Source organism: Marmota marmota, unplaced genomic scaffold (assembly GCF_001458135.2).
Source record: "Marmota marmota marmota unplaced genomic scaffold, marMar, whole genome shotgun sequence".
Taxonomy (NCBI): domain Eukaryota; kingdom Metazoa; phylum Chordata; class Mammalia; order Rodentia; family Sciuridae; genus Marmota; species Marmota marmota.
This window is the reverse complement of record NW_026000169.1, coordinates 4,875,843-4,898,719: the sequence shown is the minus strand read 5'-3', so window position 1 is coordinate 4,898,719 and position 22,877 is coordinate 4,875,843. Positions and strand designations below refer to the sequence as shown.

Below are 22,877 nucleotides of genomic sequence, written 5' to 3'. Positions count from 1 at the left end.
ATCAGGGGTGGGGGGGTGGGGGAGAGGATGAAGATGGGCAGGAAGAGAGAAAATCTTTTGTTTGGTACCTCTTGGCAATCGAATGGCCATGTTGGCCAAATTCTTTTAATCTGTGCCACTGCTCCCAGCTGCAGAACCTGCATTCCCATTTTAGCATCTTTTGGAGGCACCTCATCTCTTCCAACCCCCTTTATATGTCCCCTCTTCCTGTGTCTTTTCCAAAATTGTCCTCTGTGAATCTTCCGACAGGGACAAAATGTTTTCCATTCACTCTATGCAGTTAGTCCAAAAATATAAAAGACTGTGTCTAAGTACTGCAGATCTTTTATTATTATTATTATTATTTTTTAAACCCCTGTGTGTTGTGGAGTTGTGGTTACTTTGTTGTGTTAACTACTGAAGCTGAGACTGTGCGGATGAATGGCACAGAACAAGGGAACATAATGGAGGCAATCAACCGTTAGGCCGCCTCACAATGCAATCCAGGCAATTAAAAGCTCACCAGAGTTTAAATGAAATGGTTCTACTTATTTCTGCACACCACACTGCACAGGCTATTATTTATGTCTTTTTTTAATTATGATTTCCCTTAAACTGTCAAATAACTCAGAATGGCAGGGTCTCAGAGGCAATAAGAATTTCCCTCAGAACAATTTACATGCCAATCTAAAACTAGTTATGAGTCCTGATGTGCTATGAGCAACTTGTGAAATGTTTCTCAGCTGCGAACACAGAACTCTACCCAGACGTTTTCTTCTGGATGATGAGGAGAGGCCACTGACTGCTTTATGCTTTTTAGGTACATGGCAACGTGGTGACTACAAAATAGTTCCTTTTCTACAATTGTTAACTTGCAGGGAATCGAAAAGATTCTGTTTTCTAGAGAAATGTGATAATGTCCCCTAAAAGAAGATAGGGTATGGAGTGCAAATTATCAAACTTCCTTTATGCCCAAGGCCAGATAGAATGTAAGAGTTTCAAATATTAATTGGCCTCTGAGTGCTAAATTAAAATGTCAACACAACAAAAACATTTTGTAAAGACAAGCAGGGTAGTGTTGCTTGTGCCAAATGTTGGTACCCCCTGTCTTAGTTGCAAAGCATTTTGAATAAAGATAACTGACCATCTATACTTGATGATAATAACACAGCTATGGGAAATAACATAGCTTAGCTACCATAGGAAAGATTTTTTTTTCCTTTTAGCCTTGTTATTTAAAAAATAATAGCCTTCTAAGTTACATAATTAGAATGACTCCTCTGAATATATTTCTGGATGTTTTTAGCAACAAAATCCAAAATGTCATTTGGTAAATCAAAATTTCCCCCTCCCCTTAGGTATGTGGCTAAAAGGCACTTGCACTGTAATTAATGGGATTCATTCCTTGTGGAACCTTGCTAGAAGAGGATAACTAGTTCTGATCAAAGAAACTTCATTTGTTAGAAGTTCTAGAGAGTGAGATTTAGCAGAGCTATCAAGGGTTATGATTAATCTACACTTGGGCCCTAGCTCCTTCAAAGAAAAAGAACAGAAAGCAGGCTATAGGGATACCACCTGCTCTTCTGTACAAATCCAGCTGCTAGTCTGCAGCTTGGACAACCTCAGCTATGCATATCATGCAGAAAGAGCAGCCATCCTGCTTTCTTTCTTGCCATCCCCTACTCTACCACTCCACCAGACAAGTTATTTTCTAAACAAAGTTCAATATCTTAATGTTATTATGGGCACTTTATTATTTGTACCTAGAAAAGTTACTCAGCTATGGAGATACCTTGATGTCTTTTTATCGATGTATTTTTTTAAAATTTTAAGTAAGGCTAAGGGGATAATAGGAGTGAAGCCTTCATTGGAAGGTATCGGGGGAAATGAGGGTTTTGCTAATTTGTAGAAGAGAAATGCAAAGAAAATGCAGAAAATGATAGGTTGTCATTTCATTCCTTGAAACTTTTTAAAATGCATGTATATTTATTGCTTTGTATTCTTCTACATCCAAGTTTGAAACTTTATGCGTAGGAGAGATAGCAAAGTAGAGCAGAGGTATCTCTGAATTGTAAGAAGGCCCCTTGTCCCCAAATCCACATTTAACTCTTATTCTACTTTGAGGGAGTCTCTTAACATCACTGAGTATCTGCATGACAATTTGTAAAATGAGGGAATTTGAATTGATGATGTCTGCAGTATTTTATCATGCTTAAAATGAGTTATGTGATAAAAATGAAGCTTTGAATAGTTGTGCTAGCTTTTTTAAGGCTGAGTGTTCAACACCTAGGAAATAAGAAAAAACTCAAAGGTGAATATTCATTCACTGAAAAGACTTCAGCCAAGTTGTAAAACACACAGAACCCAGCTAGATTTCTTATTTATGATGGAGATACAGCTTTAAAATATATAAATGTCCCTATATCTACATAGTATATGTAGATCTTCTATGTATATTTATGTATGAGTGTATAAATTTATATATATTTCGACTTTTCTTTCCATTGTTTCTGCTTTCACCTACAAAATAAATAAGTGCATGCTTAGTAATTAATTAAATGATCCTATACTTAAGTTTTATATAAAAGCGAATAGTATATACTTGAGTAACATTCACTTAATATAGGCACTGACCGATGATTGTTAGCATAAATATGTTTTGTGATTTTAACATAGTGAATACTTTGAAATATCAAGGACACAGAAGGAAGTATGTGGATGCAAAAAAAAAAAAAGCAATAAAGGTTTGGTGAGCTTTTCGGGTGGCTGTGCTATGTACTTTTAACTCTAAACATCTGTACTGCTAAGTAAGCTTCATATAATCCCACACAGGGTGCACTTTTCTTCCACCACCAACCATATATTAAGTGAAATTTTTAACCATTAAGCAAAATTCATTTTTGACTCCTGTAGACTGTATATGGATTCGTTTGTTAAATAGCTTTCTTTTCAGATTGTTAGCCATTTACTCACATTTTCCTCCTAGAGGAATAGCTCTATGTGAAGAATGATTTAATGTTATTTAACTTCACATATATAATGTCAACTTCCCATGTACAACATGAATTCATTATTATTACCACTTTATATGTATGACTTCATCAGTCTTTTAATAAGGATTTTATAAAGTTTGAGACATTTTACTTCCAAAATTTAGTTAGATTTCAGTATATCCCTAAAAGAGAAAATCTAATGCTTCTAGGAAAAAGGCAGTATTAAATATTTAACTTGTTTGAGGTCTTTTGACATCTTTGTTATTCTGCCTTGTAGTCTCAGCTCTCTTTCTTTTTGTTTTGTCTTCCTTTAGGTATACAAATGCTCTCAGTTCAGCCAGACACCAAGCCGAAAGGTTGTGCTGGCTGCAACCGAAAGATCAAGGACCGGTATCTTCTAAAGGCACTGGACAAATACTGGCATGAGGACTGCCTGAAGTGTGCCTGCTGCGACTGTCGATTGGGAGAGGTGGGCTCCACCCTGTACACTAAAGCTAATCTTATCCTTTGTCGCAGAGACTACCTGAGGTAGGAATTGTCCTTGCACCCCAGTGATGACTGGATGCCTTTTAAAATACGTTTGTAAGTGTAGTTTTTTGTTTGTTTCATTTCCTTACTACCAGTTCATGTTCCTGAAATATGTTGACCTGTCAGCCTTCAATAATGTTGCCCAGTGTGTTACACAAATCACTGCTTAAGGAACCGCCAGCAAAATGTATCTACAGTGTTCCAATTTGGCTTACTCATTTTGGGGAATAAGTTATTTCACTATTTATATTGAAACTGCCAGTTAATGTCAAGGATGTGTTTTGTAGAAACACGTATGCAAATTTTATTTATTAGAGCATTAGGAAGCAAGGTAGGTTGTAAGAAATGGGTTAGCTCAACATTTTAACTTTGTTTTTGAAAAGTTCAACTTGAGTTGGACTGGCTCTGCTTTTTGTTTCATATTTGTCAGAGGAAGTCAGTGATTTTTATTGGTGTATTTATTATATGGTTTGAAAACTTCCCCTAAGTGTGAATACATTTCCCCCCCACCCCCCGCGCCCAGGACATTCAAAATGGTCATCAAAAAGATGTCACTGAGCATTGAACAGCCTCAGACTTGCCAGTGTCTTTATGGAGAATACAAAATAAAGACCATCATTATGGGGAAATGATAGGTACACTCCAAACTGCGCATATCTGGGAAATTTGAAGACAAAGCAGGTGTTCCTGCCTAGAAGGCCGGTGGAGTCGGCTGAACTTGTTTCCCAGGGTTTAGTACTCAACACAGAAATTCCACTGAAGAAACATTATTTTGCTTTTCAGGGAACTTTGTGACTTGATTCAGCTGCAAATTACTTATATTAATAAAGTAGGATCTATCAAATTAGAGAAATGATATATGGCATCATTTGGGTTTTCACATTTGATACGATTAATCATTTTTCTAGTCTGACATTAAGCTATTTATTTTGAATTTTTCCTCTTATGACACAAAATTTATCAATCAGCAGCAACTCCTTAACCATCTTGGTCATTCTGGGAGGTATTTTCTAGGGAATCAGATCCTTCTTAGTCTATAATTCAGTTATTTAAAGTCAGATTCAATCTCTCTATATAAAAATACATCTTTTGATTAATGGTAGTTACAAGAGGGTGAATCCAGTGCTGTTTATCAGATTCTATTCTTCCCCTCTCTCAGCACTGCCTCACCTGACAGCCTTCTGACTAATTATGGCCACTTGTTCCTACTCCCCTGTGTTCCAAGTGCACAAAATCTTGCAAGGTGCCAACAATGGGAAGTGACTCCCCCCAGCCAGGATTTCCCTCATTATGGTGGCACAACTAATCAGTTAACTTATAACGTGAATTCTTTTAGAACTCTCCAGTCTTTGAACTTTCTCTTTGAAATAAAAATTTCTCCTCTCCTCATTGCGAATTAGAGCCTCATTTCAACACAAAGCATTTGTATTTGCTTTTCATGATTTAACACTGCTTTCCAGTTTTTCTTTATCTGTACTAACCAACAGTCACAGCTTTTTGACTCCTTTTGACTTTTACATTTGCTTACAATTTCAGTATCTCAAGTGGATTTATGTTGCAATTCCAAACAAGGGGTTTATACAGTTTACATAAGATTAAAGTGTTTTAATACTTTTAAAAAAGTCAAAAATTGAGGAAATCTTAAAGAAAGTTGCTTGAAATATCTGAATTTTTATAAAAAAACAATAACTTGCCAATGAAATATTTGCATTGTGAGTGAAACAACTTGTATGGTTTTTGATATAATAGCAAGGAGAGAAAGTAACCTTAGATTTGTTTTGCTTTATTCTTCCTTATGGCAGTAAAAATTAGGATGTTAAGCTGGTCTTTGATGACTTAAGTGTTTTGTTGAAGGGAATTTATGCAAATACTATTCATATCAGAAATCCTTATCTATCTCTAAAAGAATGTATGTTGATTTTTATGGTATAACTTTTGGTTAATTTCTGATATGCTTCAACTTTTTTTATATTTATTTTTTAGTTGTACTTGGACACAATACCTTTATTTTGTTTATTTATATTTATGTGGTGCTGAGGATCAAACCCAGGGCCTCCCATGTGCTAGGCGAGTTCTCTACCGCTGAGCCATGACCCCAACCCCTAATGGGCTCGAACTTTTAATGCTATTAACTTATAAACATTTTATCCTCTGTCAAATACAAACTCTCATTCTGATGGCCAATATTTTCATTTCTCAGAGTACAATTTCCTTTTAAATTGGTTATTACCATGTTAATGACAAGTTGTTATGTTAAGTTGTTAACATTTCAAACTAAGTTGCTAACAGCAAGCTTTCCCTTAGTTAAACGGAAGGCTTGCTATATACAATGATATTTCTTTGGCAACTTCATCAACACTTACAGATCGTAGAAGTGAGCTTGAGAATTGGTGCGTGTATAAAACCCTATGTGATATGTTACAGATTATGCCACAGATGTGGTATTTAGCTTTGTGAGGAGAGCATGCATGCTGTTGAAGTTATATAGATGTTCAGCACATATGCCTCTGATTGACAAATGAAAATTGTCTGATTATATGTGTTAAATCAACAAACACATCAAATTTATGGACAAATCAATTTCTTTGATAATGTATAGTCATTCAAAAATGTTTCTTGTGAGAGGAATAATTTTAAACAATGTATGAAATTAGGGATGTTATAGGGGCTGTAGTCACTATTAACTATCAAGCTTATTTGTTTTAGAAAATATGAATAAAGCAATGTGTAATCAGAATTTTAAGACTTTGTGACAATGAATAGTTTATTTAATTTTATAAAATCCGTGATATGATCAGTGAATTAATAGGTAGTATCTGTTTCTATTTTTCTGAACTGCAATAATAATTTCTCTTGTTTCCCTCTGTGTTCATCTTATTTTCTTTTTGTATTTTGCACACACAATGTTTAACCATTTCTATTAAAAGTTGCCTTGTTTTGCTTTGGTTTTGGCCTAAGGATATTTCTTTGAGGCACCAAACAGGTCAAGAAGAACTTACAGAAATGTGTTTCTCAGTCTGCATTACTAGGCACTTAAGTAAGAATATGGAAAATGATAAATAAAAATTACCTGATAATTGGCATTTTCGTGGGCTAGATAATTTTTTATATCTATAGAAGAGTAAATAATTTTTCCCAGTGGCATTTAACTCTTAATAAACTTCCTAATTTTTAAAAAAATGTAATTGTGAGCAATGAATCTTGAAGACCTGTGTTTTATTTTGCATATAGTGGCAATAATGACAGGTTTAGAAAAGCTCTTGTATAATAATTTGAGATATTAAATAATGTAAAAATATAAGAATTTAAAAGTAAGGTATTATCTTAAGCATTATAGAAACCATTGTTGTGGTAAATTTGATTATTTCAACTTTGTTTTCCTTTGTGGAATAACTAGCTACAATTGGAAAAGAAAGAAAAATATTCTATAGTTTATGCATAATGTGACTTGTTCAATTTCCATAACTGGTCTTGTATACCATATTTAAGACAAAATTTACTCATTTGCAGGACTATTTTCCTTCTTTTAAAACTCATCAGCTAGAGAAAGAGAAGGATTGAGTTAAGAACTTCCTCTATTAATATGCTTTCTGACTGAAACTATGAAGTCAGTCTGCCAGATAACATTTTATATGTCAAGACTCAGAAACATATCTGTTATAAATGTGTCCCCCACATTTATATCTATTTTATTTTTAAAGGTGACTTTATGACAAATTAAATCAAAGCATCTTAGTAACTTTAATTGGAGCCTAAAACTGATAGTATATAAAGTAGATGAACATATTAAGTAAAATTAGCAAAATTTAGTAATTATGTTTGAGACTCTAGTCACTGCTAACTATTTTGTTTTAGAGAATATGAATAAATAGTCGGGAGTTTTAGAATTAAATCTTTGTGGCAAGCATTAACCAGACAGAATTAGGAGAAATACCCAGATACCTTACTTTTCAATCTGGAGGCAATAAAGGATATCAGAACTTCCCACTCAAAGTTTGGGACAATTTTTGCTCATTTTTTTTTGTTAAAGCCTGCAACTTTTGTGGTATATTTTAAGCATTAAGTTGATAGAGGCTGTATCTTGTATCCCTATGAATGATATCTTGCCAGAGAGTTTATTCAAAGCTGTTTGCTCTGGTATATGCCATGAAAGCTGCATATAGCTATTCCTATATGAGAAGCTGTAAAATGTCTTATATAAAATTTAATGCAATTTGCTATTTTTATATGTGAGCATGATTTGTTTAAAATGAAACTACTGGGAAAGAGTGATGCTTCATGTTCCACCATAGTTGCCAATTAACTAAAATGATTTGAAGCTTGCTATGCTGAGAACAAATTTTATATGCTTTAATATAATAATATAACAACTCTAAAAGAGAAAATTAAAATAAAATTGCTACATAGAGCATAAATCTAGCTATAACTTTATTTTACACTGATCAAACCTGGTGCTTCTCAATTTTTATGTAAGGTTAAATTTATATTAGTGCATATTTATACCCTTAAATGTAAATATGAATATGTTGTTAATATTGTTTCTTCTGGAAATTCACAGCACCATTTCTTCTTTAATATTGAATGAAGTATTCATCCATTTTTCCTTCAACGTCATCTTTCTGATATTAGGTATTTAGAAACATTTTCTCTGGAAAGTAGGCCATTATTATTTTATTGTTTTAGATCCTAAAAACTTAAGCTTTTATGTGGAATGAAATTCCTTATAAATAAACTTTTTCCTCTATAGGCTTCATTTGAGCTTTTTCAATATTTTATTGTAGTCATAATTTTTATCACATTTAAATGTCTCAGTTGATCTTAGTATTATGAAATATTTTGACTTATCAGTGTGTTGGATGCTATGATCTGTTAAAAAATACTCTGTTATTTTCCTCACAAAGTATCTTGCCTTATTTATAGTTTTGTAAAAATTTGTAATTTTAAGTCCATTTTTCCCTTTATAAAGGAAAGCATTATTGAATTCTATTTCACATATTTCAGACTATGTGCTATTTGTGGAGCGGTACAAATCAGGAGTGATGATTTTGTTTTGTGGTAATACTTTAGAGGAGTGCTACTCATTCTGGGAAAAAACTATTGGGTTCACATCCTGTAGAATGACAACTACCCTGCAATAGTTTCTGTTAATAATATTTAATTTATACATAGAATTTTTTCACTTGCAAATTTATCTATATTTATAATATGCATCCATTTTCAGTGAATAGGATTTATATATTCAGGATAATTATTTTAGTGTTGTGACTTTTTCTTTTTGGTTTGTTTTATAGAATGGAGATATTTTCATGGAAAATACAACCTTCCAAGAGTATTAAAATACTTCCCACTCTTTCTGTCTCTATAGGTTTTTAAAAAATCTTTTTATAACACGTGGAGTACTTTAGTCAGGATAGTTTTTACATATAAGATGGGTAAGTTAGGCGTACCTGACTTAGCAAAAATATATTCTGTTTCTACAAGTATGTTTAGGATTAAATGCATCTGGAAGAACGACATTTGAAAATTGCTAAAAGTGCTTATTTTGCACTTTATAAATACATAGGATTCTGGGAAAGAATCTCTATTTTTGGTTGGCCTTAGAATATATCACAGTAAGCCAGAACTTCATTTATAAATTCACCATTAACTTCCATTAAGTGACTAATAAATTTTAATGCTGTGTTTTGACTGCACAAACATAATTTATTAAGGAATCACATTTTAAAAATATGCTGAAAGTAGTAATTTTGTACATGATTTGGATGAATATATTCATTGTAGAAATGTCTTATATGGTTTAGTTTTCTACCTCACATAAAATTTACATATTCTGAAAGAAGAATTGTACCAACTGAAATGACTATTATATTTTCCTTCTATTATTATACTATAAGACATCAAAGTCTTATTTTCATATTTTGTTTGAAAATATTTTTCCAGTTACTATGAGAATGTGTTCTGTTATTCAAAATCATATACTGTGTCTTCATCCCATCTTCCAAAACAATTAGTAGCATTTCTCACTTCCATCAATAAATGTTAAAATACATGAAGAATAAACGCTGAACAGAACCTTGAAAAGAAGAAATGGAAAATACAAATAGCAATACTTTGTTCAAGCATCAGATATTTCTAGAAAACAGCATTTGCATTAGCCATGTTTCTTTAAAAAGATATTTTCCTTTTTTTAATGTTTTAGTTCTATAGTTTGGCAAGCTTTGAAACCTGTAAAATGCAGATATTTGAGGCCAGCTAATTTCTTAATATTACAAATGATAGCACTGGTCTATTGTTACAGGGTCTTCACCATTCTAAGATGAAAGACAACTTCTATAAAATTATAGAATGTCTAAATTTATTCCCATTTGATTTTTATCATCTAATTCTGTTTTTTTGTCAGTTCCTATGGAGTTTGATACTGTCTTTTATATCTGATTCCACCATTGAAAGATCCTTGTTTTGATGAATAACTATATATTTCCCTTTTCAGGGCATTTATAAGAAATGAAGGTATTTCGAAGTAAAAGTTTGTATTGTGAAGCAAGAAATGTGACATTTGTATTTTTAGTTCTTACTTTGAAACAACTGCTTTCTGCCTCTTTTTTTTAAATCAGCATTAATAGATAACTTCTCTCTAAATGAATTAGGATTTATTAATCAAACATATCTACTATATCCACAGACTACATCAGTTGCTTATGTATTTACTACTGCCATTTTTTTATTTCTGTCCTATATTATCAAAACTTCTAGATAAACCTTTTTCTTCTTGACAGTATTTTTGTAGTTCTGTAAAAATTCTAAATCTTTTTGCTGAATTCCTTTGCAGCATAATGTTAGCTTTTTATCATGTAAAAATGTCTAGCTGTGGGCTTTATAAGTTTAAAATAAAATCACACTTGAGATAAATAATCATCTTGGAATAGTCAGATTCCTGATTTGAAGTTGGAAAATTAACATTAAGCTTCATGTATTAAGTTAGACTCTAATCAGCATATGTTGTTATGACCCAATTGAAAATTGAAAATTCACCAACTGGGCTACTGGGAAAATAAAAGACTCTTAGGAATTAAAAGATTATTGGCAGATGAATGCACCAAAGTCATATTTAAATAAAATTATTATTACTAATTCAGTAAGGCATTGTCCACATTAAACCTAGTCTATTAATAAAAACAGAAAGTCACTTTTAGCAAACATAAATATCAGATATGACAAGGACAAGTAAGGGGGACATGGAACTTCTTAAAATGTGCTAATACTAACATTCCACAATAATCTAAAAATTACCACAGAGAAAAAATAAATTTCCATTTCTAGTGCTGTGGGATCCTACAACATCAATGGGAGAAAGTTATTTTCAGATATCAATAGGTTTAGAACTTCTACACTTTAGAATACCTTATAAAATCAAGCACAATGCTTATTTTGTGTATATCAACTGCTTAATACAAATATCTTCTGGCCAATTGCTACATATAAAGACTAAGTAACATGAGTGGACCAGTACTGTTCCTTTACCTAGGTGAGTGGGAGTGAAAGAAGTGAATGGAGAGAGGACCCAGCTTCAACGGTTCAACATGAGTCTTAGTATCTGTGGGCCTGTTTACTTGAATTTGACAGGTGAATACTTCAACTATGGTTTGAACATAATTTAAAAACTTGTAAGGATTGCATGTGAATATTCCACTGAGGATCATTCACACTTTGAAAAATACAAAGAAATAAGGATATCAAATAGACTTAAAACTCATAAACTATATTTTCTGTGACTATTTATAGGGGAAAAAACGTGAAACATTTTTGAGCTTGAAGCATGCATTCTTTCCAGTGAGTCCTTACTGAGGGTAGTCCTGGGGTTTACATCATAATAATGACATATCCTGCTTTCTCTTTAACAGTTTCATGATGCAACTATTTGGTCACTTAGCAAAGAATTTGAGTACCATTATTTCATCTCTGTAAATGATGGTCGTAGAATATTATATTTCAAGTTGATTTTATATAACATTAATTTAAATATAGACATTAACATTTTACTATGTAAGATTAAGGTATTCAATATGGGAAATTTGGGGAGAATTTAACAGAAAGTTATTCTTGAAGTTTTCTACAGAGTTTCACTCTAGTCATGATCCATGGAACCAATGTAGAGAATGAGAGCAGGTATGATCAGGAGAGATGAAAATTTCTTTTGAAGAAGGGAAGTTATAAGTAACAGGTAAAAATTAGATTCTGTGAAAGTTCTTCTGTAAGCCACTAGTCTTAGCTATAAAAGCTGAGCTTCATAGCTATATCTTGGGTGCGGACTAAGATGGAATTAGCTCAGAAATATTTGTACTGTTCAATCTTAGCATAAACACTGATAAACTATAAACAGAGGTACAGTTGATGCTCCTTGTAAAACACTTAGCATTCCTGTCCCCATTTTCTCATCCGACAAATGTCATTTTTCTATGATACTGAATAAGGCCCTGGTATACAGCACTGAATAAAATGCAAAAAAAATTTCCCCACCTGTAAACTTTATATTTTAGTTAAGGGAAGCAGGTTATCAACAAAATAATAATTTAGTACATGGGAAGACAGTAATAACTATGGGGGAAAATATAGCAGTATAAGAAGTTTGTTATACTTGCCTATTATTTGTGTGTGTGTATGTGTATGTGTGTGTGTGTGTGTGTGTTAGAGAAAGAGAGAGAGAGAAAGGGAGAGGGGGAGGGAGAAAAGATGAGGATATCAGTACTAGGTAGGGTATACACAGCAGCCTCATTTGAGAGGCAACTTGAGTGAAGACCTGAAGGAAGTGAAGGAGCTAGGCATGGGCATGTACATGAAGAACATTTAGAGCACAAGGAGCAGCCGGGACAAAGGTCCTGAAATAGGAGATTTTCTGATATGTTGGAGGAACATCAAAGATGCTAGTGTAGCTGGAGTAAATAGAGCAAAAGTTGCAAGGATTAGGAGCAGCTGCAGTAAGGCCCCCTGGTATCCCTGTCACCATTACAACCAAAAAATTCCCCTGTACATTTCCAAGTGTCCCCCAGAAGGTGGCAATGGTTTTGATAACCACTGCAAAGTTTATTCAACTTGGCTGTTATAGAATCTATTCCATTTGGGATTATAGAGATCATGTACTGAATTGAATGGGATTATTTTTCATTCATTATTTACTGTGCTTTCTTAAAATGTCTTTATTTGGCCTTATTGATAAACCTTTGTGATTAAGTAATAGTTGTAAAACATCAATCTGAAAATAGACCTCAGGATTCAGTCACTTGGCTGTCCATTGCTAGTCCATGGATTATGCTATAATTGTATGCTTTCATTTTAAGTCGACACATCTGTGTTCATCCACTAATGTGGTTAATGGATTATTTACATCATAGTAGTTCAGTGTAAAATGCCAGGAAATGCCTATTTAATGACAGAAGCTGCCAATACAGCATTCTGGAGGTTAACCCTTAACCAATAATGTTGGTAAATCCATTCCAGATCACAATGTAATTGATATCTTTTGAATATTTAGGTAATAACAATTTGAGAGATGTGGATTTTTCAAAGACTGCCACTTTCCAACTTTTGAAGTCAAATGTAGTAAGACTGAGAGTGATTTTTATTGTTGTTGTTTTGTTCTTTCATTTCTTTAAAGTTGAGCCAAACTTGAGATGGGGGTTTAGTTCAATAGTCTAGTGTTTGCCCAGCATGCACAATGCCCTGGGATTGATCCGAAGCATGGGAAATGATAAAATAAGAAGATAAGTTAATTAATTAACATTTAGTCAACTTTATTGAAGTAAATTCTTTTTTCCCCCAGAATTATGTATTAAACTCAGGGGTGCTCTGCCCTTTTTTATTTTTTGAGACAGGGTCTCCCTAAATTGTCTAGACTAGCCACAAAATTGGGAATCTCCTGCCTCAGCCTCCTGAATAGTTGGGACTATAGGGGTATACCACAGCCCCCAGCTTGAAGTTTATTTTCTGGCACAAAACATTTAAAACAACCTATTTGCTCTAAATATCATAAATATTTCTAAACCTGACATTTAGAGAAGATACAATAATGGTTCATTGTTATTTAAAACAATTTAATAAATCACAATCTTGATGAGATGAGACAAACATAAGGCAAGTGTTCATATGCACTTTCTCACCGCTAACCTAACCCTAGCCCACACAAGTCAGTTTCACATCAAGAAGAGAGAAGCATTCATCCTTGAAACTAAACAATTAGTATTTTTTCCTATTTGTGAGAGTGAGATGTTTATATGTAAACTGTATTTACTTTTGTAAACTGAAACTTAAGTTTTAAATACAAATCAACATCCTTGAACCTTATATTTATAAAATGGGTTGGGGTCACCCTCATGGGTACTTGCTGAGAGGCTGTGCTAATTAATATGCCTTCAATCTCCCAAGGAGGCACAGGATGTTGAGCTTTCAAAATGGTGGAACCTATACTTCACACACATACACACACAGACACACACACACACACACACACACACACATCCAACACATACTTTTCATAAACTTAGTAGCAGGTGGTGGCAAAAGAGCTTTACAAGCCTTAATTCCTACTGTCACCATGCATCCTGGGTGTTTTTTTTGTTTTTTATTTTTTTCTGTTAAGTTCTAGCAGCCCTCTTATTCTTCTAAGTAGATATGGCATCTGTTGCAAATGCCATCTTGTCCTGGATGAATTGAAGACCTATGCTTCTTTTATTTTTCCAAAGTAGATCAATTTGAGCATGATATTAAGGAAAATTTGCATGATCTTCACCTGATAGTTTGATATTTAATTAATCTCATCAATGATAATTAATAAATTAACTGCCATCCTTTGGAATAGAAATCACTTGCTTATTTGACTAAATATGTGACTTTCTACAGTGACCTAAGAATGAGTTATACATTTTGAGGAGACTTTAAATTAAAATGTTGTTTAATTTTTCTTTTCAAATTTATTGATGGAGGATTCCATTTTCAACACAACTCCTATTTCTAAAGCCACAAACTTCTTCTATATTCATTCTATACATATCATGTATTTTAACCATTTCACTGTTTTTTGTTGTTCTACTACATTAGATGTTGCCCACCTAACTACCATCATTAATGAAAAATCAGCCTTGCACTCCCATTATGACCCATTTATCTGGTGGTGTTTTTTTTTTAATTTTCTGTGAATATCCCTTTATTAAAAAAGGAATGCCACACTCTCTCTTTTAATTCCCCAGACTTCTCCCTAACTAGGTGAGGTTAGATTTAATCACTAGATTTAAGAGGCATGTTTTTCAGTGGTGAAATCTGGCCCATTTTGCTACATCCCAGCTGTAAGTCGATAGGCAAGATGCTCCACCTCTCCAAGCCTCAGCTTAGGTATCTGTATATAGGGAAAACATACCTATTCAGAGAACTGAAAGAGCTGAATACACTGACCAGTGCCCTGTGGTGTATTCTGTTGCTATGAAGGAAGAAGAGCACTGAGTTAAGAAGAAGAGACAGTGGGAAAATGAAACACAAAGAGAAGATTAAAGACGCAGGTTAAGATGAGTGTTAGAATAATTAATAAGAATACAGAAGGTTACAACTATAATAAGATCTTTTGCAAGCTTTTCATCTACATAAAAGATGGATAAATACCTAGATACCACATGCACTTAAGACCACATCAGAAAAAGTTCTTAACATGATAACTGAAATTTGGAATGGTTTCTTAGTTAAGATTATGGTATATTTTGTACAAATCAGGGTAAATTTGAGTCTTTAGGGAAATTATTGAAAATTGGACTTCCCCTGTACCTGAGGTGACAATTTTCTAAAATACCTTAGATACCCCTTTTCTTCCAATTTTAGCATGTGAAAGTTCTATAGCTTTGTAAAGCATTATATTTAATATCCCATAGGTCTGAAGTATAAAATTTTAGGTTGTCTTAGGTTTCCTTTATAGTGTTGGGTTTTGTATCATTTTCTCAGGTGACAAGGTCAGTAGAATGCAGATATCTTTTTTATTGGTAGTCTTTTTTGCAGTGTTCTCCAAATATTTTGATTATATACTTTTATTTTTAATAAAATTTAAGTATGTACCTTCTTATACACACACATATATATATATATATCCACCATATATGTCATGGATACTCCCTTATACATGTCTTAAATTATGAAAATAATGTTTAAAGGGTCAGTTAGAAAATAAACAGAAATAGAAATGCTAATAATTTTTAAAGCATCCTTGAGATTTCTATACCCTTAATTTGAAAGTGAGTGAAAGTTGTTTGATAGTGATACTTGTGAGTTAAAGGGGTGGGGGGGTGAATACTAATGCTTAGGAGTTACAAGAATGAAGCATGGTGGTTATTTGGAAGAAAGGGACTTTCTAAGCATGATCTAATGTGTCTTGCTCTCTTCATTTCATATTAAATCAAAGATTTCTTTCAGGAGAAATTTGACAATGCATGTGGGCTCTTTATAAAGCTATACTGTAGCCACTGGCAACATTAATATGAGTCAGAGTTTCTCTCCCTCCCCTGCAACCCTCATTCAGGACACAGTGAGATTTTAGACAGATAAATGCTAAAAGAACCCTATGTACCAAAGGCAGTGTTTACTGCATGTAATACATATCATTGTTTGTCTCCTGTAGTGAAAAATACTTGTGTCGTGCTGTTAAAATGCACTCCTGACAGACCAGTGCTTGCTATTATAGGGTCCATTGCTTAAAAAAATGATACACTGACAGAAATACAATTTAAGAAAATTTAACACCAAGGGTAGTCAACCATGTAGGCTACTATTAAGGGGCCAAAACTCAAGGCCAGGGGTTTATTTAAAAAAGAGGCACAGTTTATTTGCTAGTAGTAGGCAAAGTTAAAAGAAAAAAAAATCGAACTTGAATTCCTTGCTCTCTAGTCTGTAGAAAATTAATGAAAGCAACAGTTCAATAAGATTTTATTGCAGAAATGTTTAAGTGAAACATTTTAAGAATGCTTCTGAATTTTTAAGCAGTTACTTACCATTTAGAAAGCTATAACACTGTCGTGCGTAACAAATTGTTAGCATTGGATCCTAGGCACACCCTGTGATTTTCTTAAAATGGGTAGTCAGAGCTGGTTAATCTGAATCACTTTGTTCATTTCATTTTTGTGTGTGTAGCTTATAAATATATTTGAGATTGACAGGTCAGCAGCACCCACAATTACTATGAGTTAAAATGTAAGCTTTGGTCCAAGTATCTTCATGGGCATATTTTAGTAGATAAATGCATTGGATTTGAAACAGGACCTTTTGAGAAGGAAAATAACCAAATATAAGATGTGATGAGATATATTGGATTTTTAGAGGAGTACAGAATGTTCTACTGAATAAACTGCTACTGAATGATGATAAAGCACGTGATTTTAAGCTATCATATGATTCTATTATTAGAGAGAATTCCATGAATTTTGATGAGATGCATTATCTAATTTTACCATTTTAAAAACAAATCTGTCATCCAGTAATATTTGATGCCAACTGTATGGATTACATGTTCCTTTGGGAGAAAGGTTACAAAAGTAATGCGATAAATAATCTGAGCCACAGGAGCTTAACTGAGAGGTACCGGAGACTCAGAAAAAACACCACTCCTTGATGTGGGGAGTCAGGATATGTGCATCTTGAATTCTGTACCTCACATTTTAGACTTATTGCTAGACCCTATCTTTGGCCTTGGGAGGCAGTTGGTCCTGCCAAGATAGGATGTTAAAAGATGTGCAGTGTCTTTGCAGATATTCCCCTGAATTAATTTGGCCTGAGTCTGACAATATTATACAAGAGATGTTTCTGTGGATATAGAAGGTAATGCTATTGTAAATTTGTCCAAACACATTGTCCAGGGCTCTGACTCAGCAGTAAGTTGGAGCAGACCCAGTAATGCTCACTAAGGAAGATTATGATCCTCAGCTCTCCTTTCCAAAGCCAGGTGGTGGCTCTCCATTCATGTATGTGTGTTAGTTCTGTTTCTTAAAATCCACATACAGATTTTATCATCTCATGGCATCTTGGCACTCTGTTCTTGCCAGAGATTACAACATCAAATGCTGCTTTTCAATTCTTATTTTTTAAAAAGTCAGCTGAAGGAAATAGTGTTTATAGATCATTACCCGAAAAACTGGATGTTAAGCTCTTCCTTCTTATAGTTTTAAATTTATCCTTTGGATCAATCTAGAGAGCTATGTTTTGACCTTGATCTCAGTTATTTTGGCCTTTCAAACTTTCTTACAGAATCACATAACAGAGTTTCACCATTAGACTGTGCTGAAGAATATTTTATTAAAGAGCTGCAAAAAATTTCCATGTCTTAGGGATGCCATGGTGAACATTGTATACTGTATCATACAATGTCTTAGAGAGTCATTGGTAACAATTTCTTCAGATCTTAGTATAGGAAAATTTCTTTGGATTCTAAACAATTAAATAGCATTTTTCTTAGGACTTGTGAGTTGTTTATTTGCTTGTGTTTCCCTCTTTGTCTCCTGGGAAGCTCAGAACAAGTTTACTTTCTGACAACTCTTCAACACTGCATGATATCTTCAGCGTTTTGTCTTCTCTTGCTCATAATTTTTTCCTTGTTTATGATATCTAGAGCTATTTACATCATCAAAGCATTATTATTTTTTCACTCAAATGAAATGGTTGGAAGGAAGAAATTACAATGGAAAGAAAACACAGGTGAGAACACAATGCCTGATGTGTGAAAGCAGCTCCAGCTGCTGAGTGGGACAGGAAAATAGGGAACCTGATGAAGTGAATTCTCTAGTCTAGATATTATACATAATATATGGGTAAATGTGAACAATATTTGGAACAACATCTGAGCCAATTTATGGAGAATGAAGTATAGCCTTTCATGTTGATTTTCATCTTTATGTCCTGTGATTAGCTAGCAGAAGGTTAATTCACTCAAAAATATAAATGTAGGCATGCAAGCTTTATTTCTTGAAGTATTAATAAATAACTTGTTTTCTACAATGATAACTTTGATGTAAATAATATAGACTGAGTTATTTAAGTCAGGAATCACAAACACAAATGCCTCCAGGTACTAGGGTCTAGCAGGTAAAATAATAAACTGGGCCCTATATGCCCCATTCAGAGGGAAGCCATGACTTAATTCCAACAGATGGTAGAATTATGGCCTTAATGTTGCTCATCTATCTGGGAAAACTAGATTTTTTCCTTAGATATTTATGTGAAATCTCTTGTGTGTAAGATGATAGCTGACGTGGTACACAAACCATTATCGTGCAGCCTGGTGGTCAGAACACTGAAATTCTAGTTTCAAATAACTGACCACGCTTTTTAATCCATATGATTGGCTAAAGCATTTGAAAATGTTTCTTGGCTTCCTAAATTTTTGAAAGAAGATGATGGCCTGTCTACCACATGTACCAGATACATCCCTGCTTCAAATTTCCTGGGAGAGTTCAGCCAGAGAGGAGCCTTGGCACTGCTCTGTGAGGTGGAGGCAGCCCCTCCTAGGGAAAGAGCCTCATGAACCTCCAGGTAGCCATTACAACTTTCCAGGAACTGAGCGAGGTGTTTTCAGGGACCCTCACTATGCAAATAAGAGACATTGGAGATCACCCCCTCCTAAGCAGGCCTCTTACCCTGTAACTATTCATCCCTGATGAAGGGAGATCCACCACCCTTTTCCCACCAGAGTAAAAGCCTCCCTTCTCTTGTTTTTATTCCTTTTCTCAATTGTACATTTCTATTGTCATCGAAACCCAATGCTTTTCCACTGAATCTCCTGGGCACTTCATGTCATTGTCAGTAACCTCATGTCCATATCTTTTGGCAACATACTTCTTCCATCAATAATTCCTTTTAAGGAGTTCTTTTTAAGGCCAATCCTTCTACTATTCATTTTGCGTGGTATCTTCTTTTTCTTCAGTTTCTTCCCCGCCCCTGCCCCCCAGTACTGGAGACTCAACCCACATGCCAGGGAAGTAGACTACCAGCTACATTCCAGGACCATTTTAAATTTTATTCCAAGATAGTATCTTAGTTTCCAAGGATGGCCTCAAGCCGGCCATCCCCCTGCCTTAGCTTCCCGGGTTGATGGGATTAAAGGTGTGTGCCACCACTTCCTGCTCTTCTGTATCTTTAATATCTTTGGTTCTACAGTCTCTTGACCTTTAACATGAATGTACTCAAGACATTCCCATTCTGAAAAAAAAAAATCTTTATTCCTCAAATATATATTGATATTATCTAATTCATTTATTGTCTAAGTTTCTTTCTTAAAAGACTAGTCTACCTTTCTTGTTGAAACTTCCTCAACCTTATTTGCTCCCCACTCACCCACTCATCATTTGCCTTCCACTGCTAACTGCTCTGCTGATACATCTCTCCCTGACACCTAATTGTTGGAGGCAGTGGATATTTTCTCAACAGTAGTCTTACAGTTTCGTCTTCTTATAGGGTGGATTACTCTTTTACGAAACCTTTCTACTGTCTTGGATTCCATGATCCTACCCAGTTCTGATTCTTTCCTGGGTATCTCATCCCATTCAGAACACCAGTCCTATTAAGGTATATTGATTTCTCCTAGGAAATGTTCTTGGTGTTAATGCCTCCCTGTATTTTGATGATTCTTAAATGTTTAAGTCATGTCTGTTAAATTTAGGGGAAAAAAAACAACAGGGATATTCACTCTTGCCATTTCTATTTAGTTTTAAAGGGTCTAGCCAATGTAATAGGACTAGTAATTAAAGTAACAAATATAAATATTAAAAAAAGAGAGAATTATTCTCTTTTTTCATAATTGTGAAAACCAAAGAATTATTAAAAATGAAAGAAAGTAGCTAGAAAAAAAACAAGTAAATAGAATTTATAGTATTACTCTATGGCAACAATAACTCATTAGAAATGAGGAAAGAAAAATCCATTAAGAGTGGCATGCAAATATGTAAGCATTAGAGTCTAGTATTCTTATGAAGAAAAAAATTTTTCCAGTACTGGGTATTGAATCCAGGGCCTTGCACATGCTAAGCAAGCCCTGTATCACTGAGCTGCCTCCCCAGGCATTTTTGCTTTGAGACAGGATCTCCCTAAATTTCTCTGACTGGCCTTGAACTTGTAGTCCTCCTGCCTCAGCCTCCCACATTGCTGGATTACAGGCATGCGCTGCTGTACCCAACTAAAATAGTCTTTTTTAAAGAAAAAGTCTGCTAAAGGCGTGGTTCTCTAATGTTATGTATCTATATGGTTAAATATCATAGAAAAATATCAGCCAGACTAAGGGTAATACGGGTATAAAAGCAAAGAAATTTTAATGGTTTGTTTTAACATTGAGTAATTTATTCAACAGAATGAGGTTTAGATGATAGCAAATATTTTGTGAGGATTTACTTTTTAACATGTACTATTGTAGAGACTGGGACTCCAAAAAAGAATGGAAGAAAAGAACTGGGCATGACAGCTCACCCTTAATCCCAGCTACTCAGGAGGCTGAGGCAGGAAGATTGCCAGTTTGAGGCCAGAATCTGTCTCAAAATGAAATTAGGGTTGTAGTTCAGTGGTAGAGTACTTTCCTAGCATGCACAAGGGACTGGGTTCAATGCCCGGCACTGTAAAATGGAAACCAAAAAAAATTGGGCCAGGGGAAAAGACTATTATATTTTAGTACTATTTATGAGGAATTAATTCTTTAAAGAAAAAATGTAGTGCAGTCCATGAGAATTATTAAACCCATTTTAAAGATGAAGACACTGAGACTTAGAGTGATTAAGTCATTTAGTCCAAGTTCCACAGGTATAAATTGTGGAGTATAGGATTAAATTCTAGACAATGCACCTCTAGAATCCATTCTCATGAGCTGAAATTTTGTGTCTAAAGAGTGAGCACTTGGCTCCAGAAGACCCACTCCCCAGACCACCTAGAGTGGGCCTGTAACCTCCAATTGAATTGTTAAGCACTCAAATCCATGTACTGATGCACTTTTTTCTCAAGATAACAAGTGCTTTGCTTGACCTAAGTCCTTATAATGTTCATTAATTGTAGGTTAGAAAACTTTGTCAGTGGCTAGAATTTCATCAGAAACTTTGAGTAGAGGGTGGCACAGTAAACAGAAGCTTGAAGGAAGACTGAATGACCATATTTTATTTAGTGCATTCAGTAAACAATATATTTTTTAATAGTGGATTTAAAACAAACTAGACAAAATTTTAACAACTGTCATTTCTGGATGTTCAATTCTGTATTTTCTATCATTAAATTCAATAGGGTTTATTACAAAAAGTAAAAGTACTTTGCAGAAAATTTAAAAGTATAGATAAGCAAAAGTGAAGAAATCATAATCCTTCCAGATCCTACTAATGTTTAATTATTTATCATTTTAGCTGTTTTCTGCCTATATTTAGACACATCTATGTGTTTTTTTCCACTTAAGATTATATTTTCCCTACTGTTTGTAACCTGGTCTTTTTAGTCTATAATCTACTTCTTGTCATAGAGGCAAAAATTTTCTAATCCATAGTCAGATTTTTTACTTGTTCCCAGAAACATTCTTCAAAACAGACTTTTCACATCACCATCCATTCCAAACATATTTGATTGTTATGTCAACTGTGCCTTTTCATCTTGACTAGTACTATTTTCATGACATTCACTTATTAAAGGTCTATAGAACTCGTCCTATAGAATGTTCTACCCTTCACATTTGATAGTTACATTCTTGTGGTGTTGGCAATCTTGTTCCTTGAATCCCTAGTTTTCTCACTAAAACAGAATTTGCTCTAAGGGCTCAGTTAAATTTAAGTGTACATGTTTTTTTTTTTTTTTTTAGCATGCATGATAAATGATGTCTTTGTCACACTACATCACATTAGGAAACATGTAAGTGTTCTCTCATTCCTATTGACATTAAAGTTGATTACTGGATGCCATAAAATGATCCTACTCTACTTTTGTACAGTTACACTTTTCTCTTTGTGACTACAAACTATTATGTTCATTGTTACTTGAATACTGACTAGTAAATGTCTGTTCCCCATTGACCATTCAGCCTTATGGGTTTAAATAACAACTGATCATCATTATCTAACTCAGTAATTTCATTACAGGTTGTAAAATTATTCTATCATTACTCCATCATTTTTCTATAACATATAACTCTTGCTAGGCAACAGAAATCTTTAGGTTAACACTGAAATACTCCTACTGAGAGTGCAAGGTAAAAATTTGTTAAATTTATACTGAGTGCCTAGTAGGATAGGTGAGAGATAAAGAGAAGGGCAACCTCAGTCTCTTTCTACTGAGTACCTTTTAAGTTGGAAGTTTCCAGCAAGGTGGTCTATATTTAGAGTCCTGATCATTACCTAATGGCTA

General features: G+C 34.0%; 1 protein-coding gene across 10 annotated transcripts in view; it reads left to right on the top strand.

The window, feature by feature from the left end:
* The window catches only part of Lmo3 (LIM domain only 3), a 58,933-nt gene that overhangs the window by 6,821 nt on the left and 29,235 nt on the right, over positions 1–22,877 (top strand). For all 10 annotated transcript variants that reach the window (XM_048787226.1, XM_048787224.1, XM_048787219.1 and 7 more), the window contains one exon: positions 3,287–3,500. In XM_048787226.1, coding sequence (XP_048643183.1) covers positions 3,295–3,500 — 206 coding nt within the window. In that variant the 5' untranslated portion in view covers positions 3,287–3,294. The remainder of the gene's footprint in view (positions 1–3,286; positions 3,501–22,877) is intronic.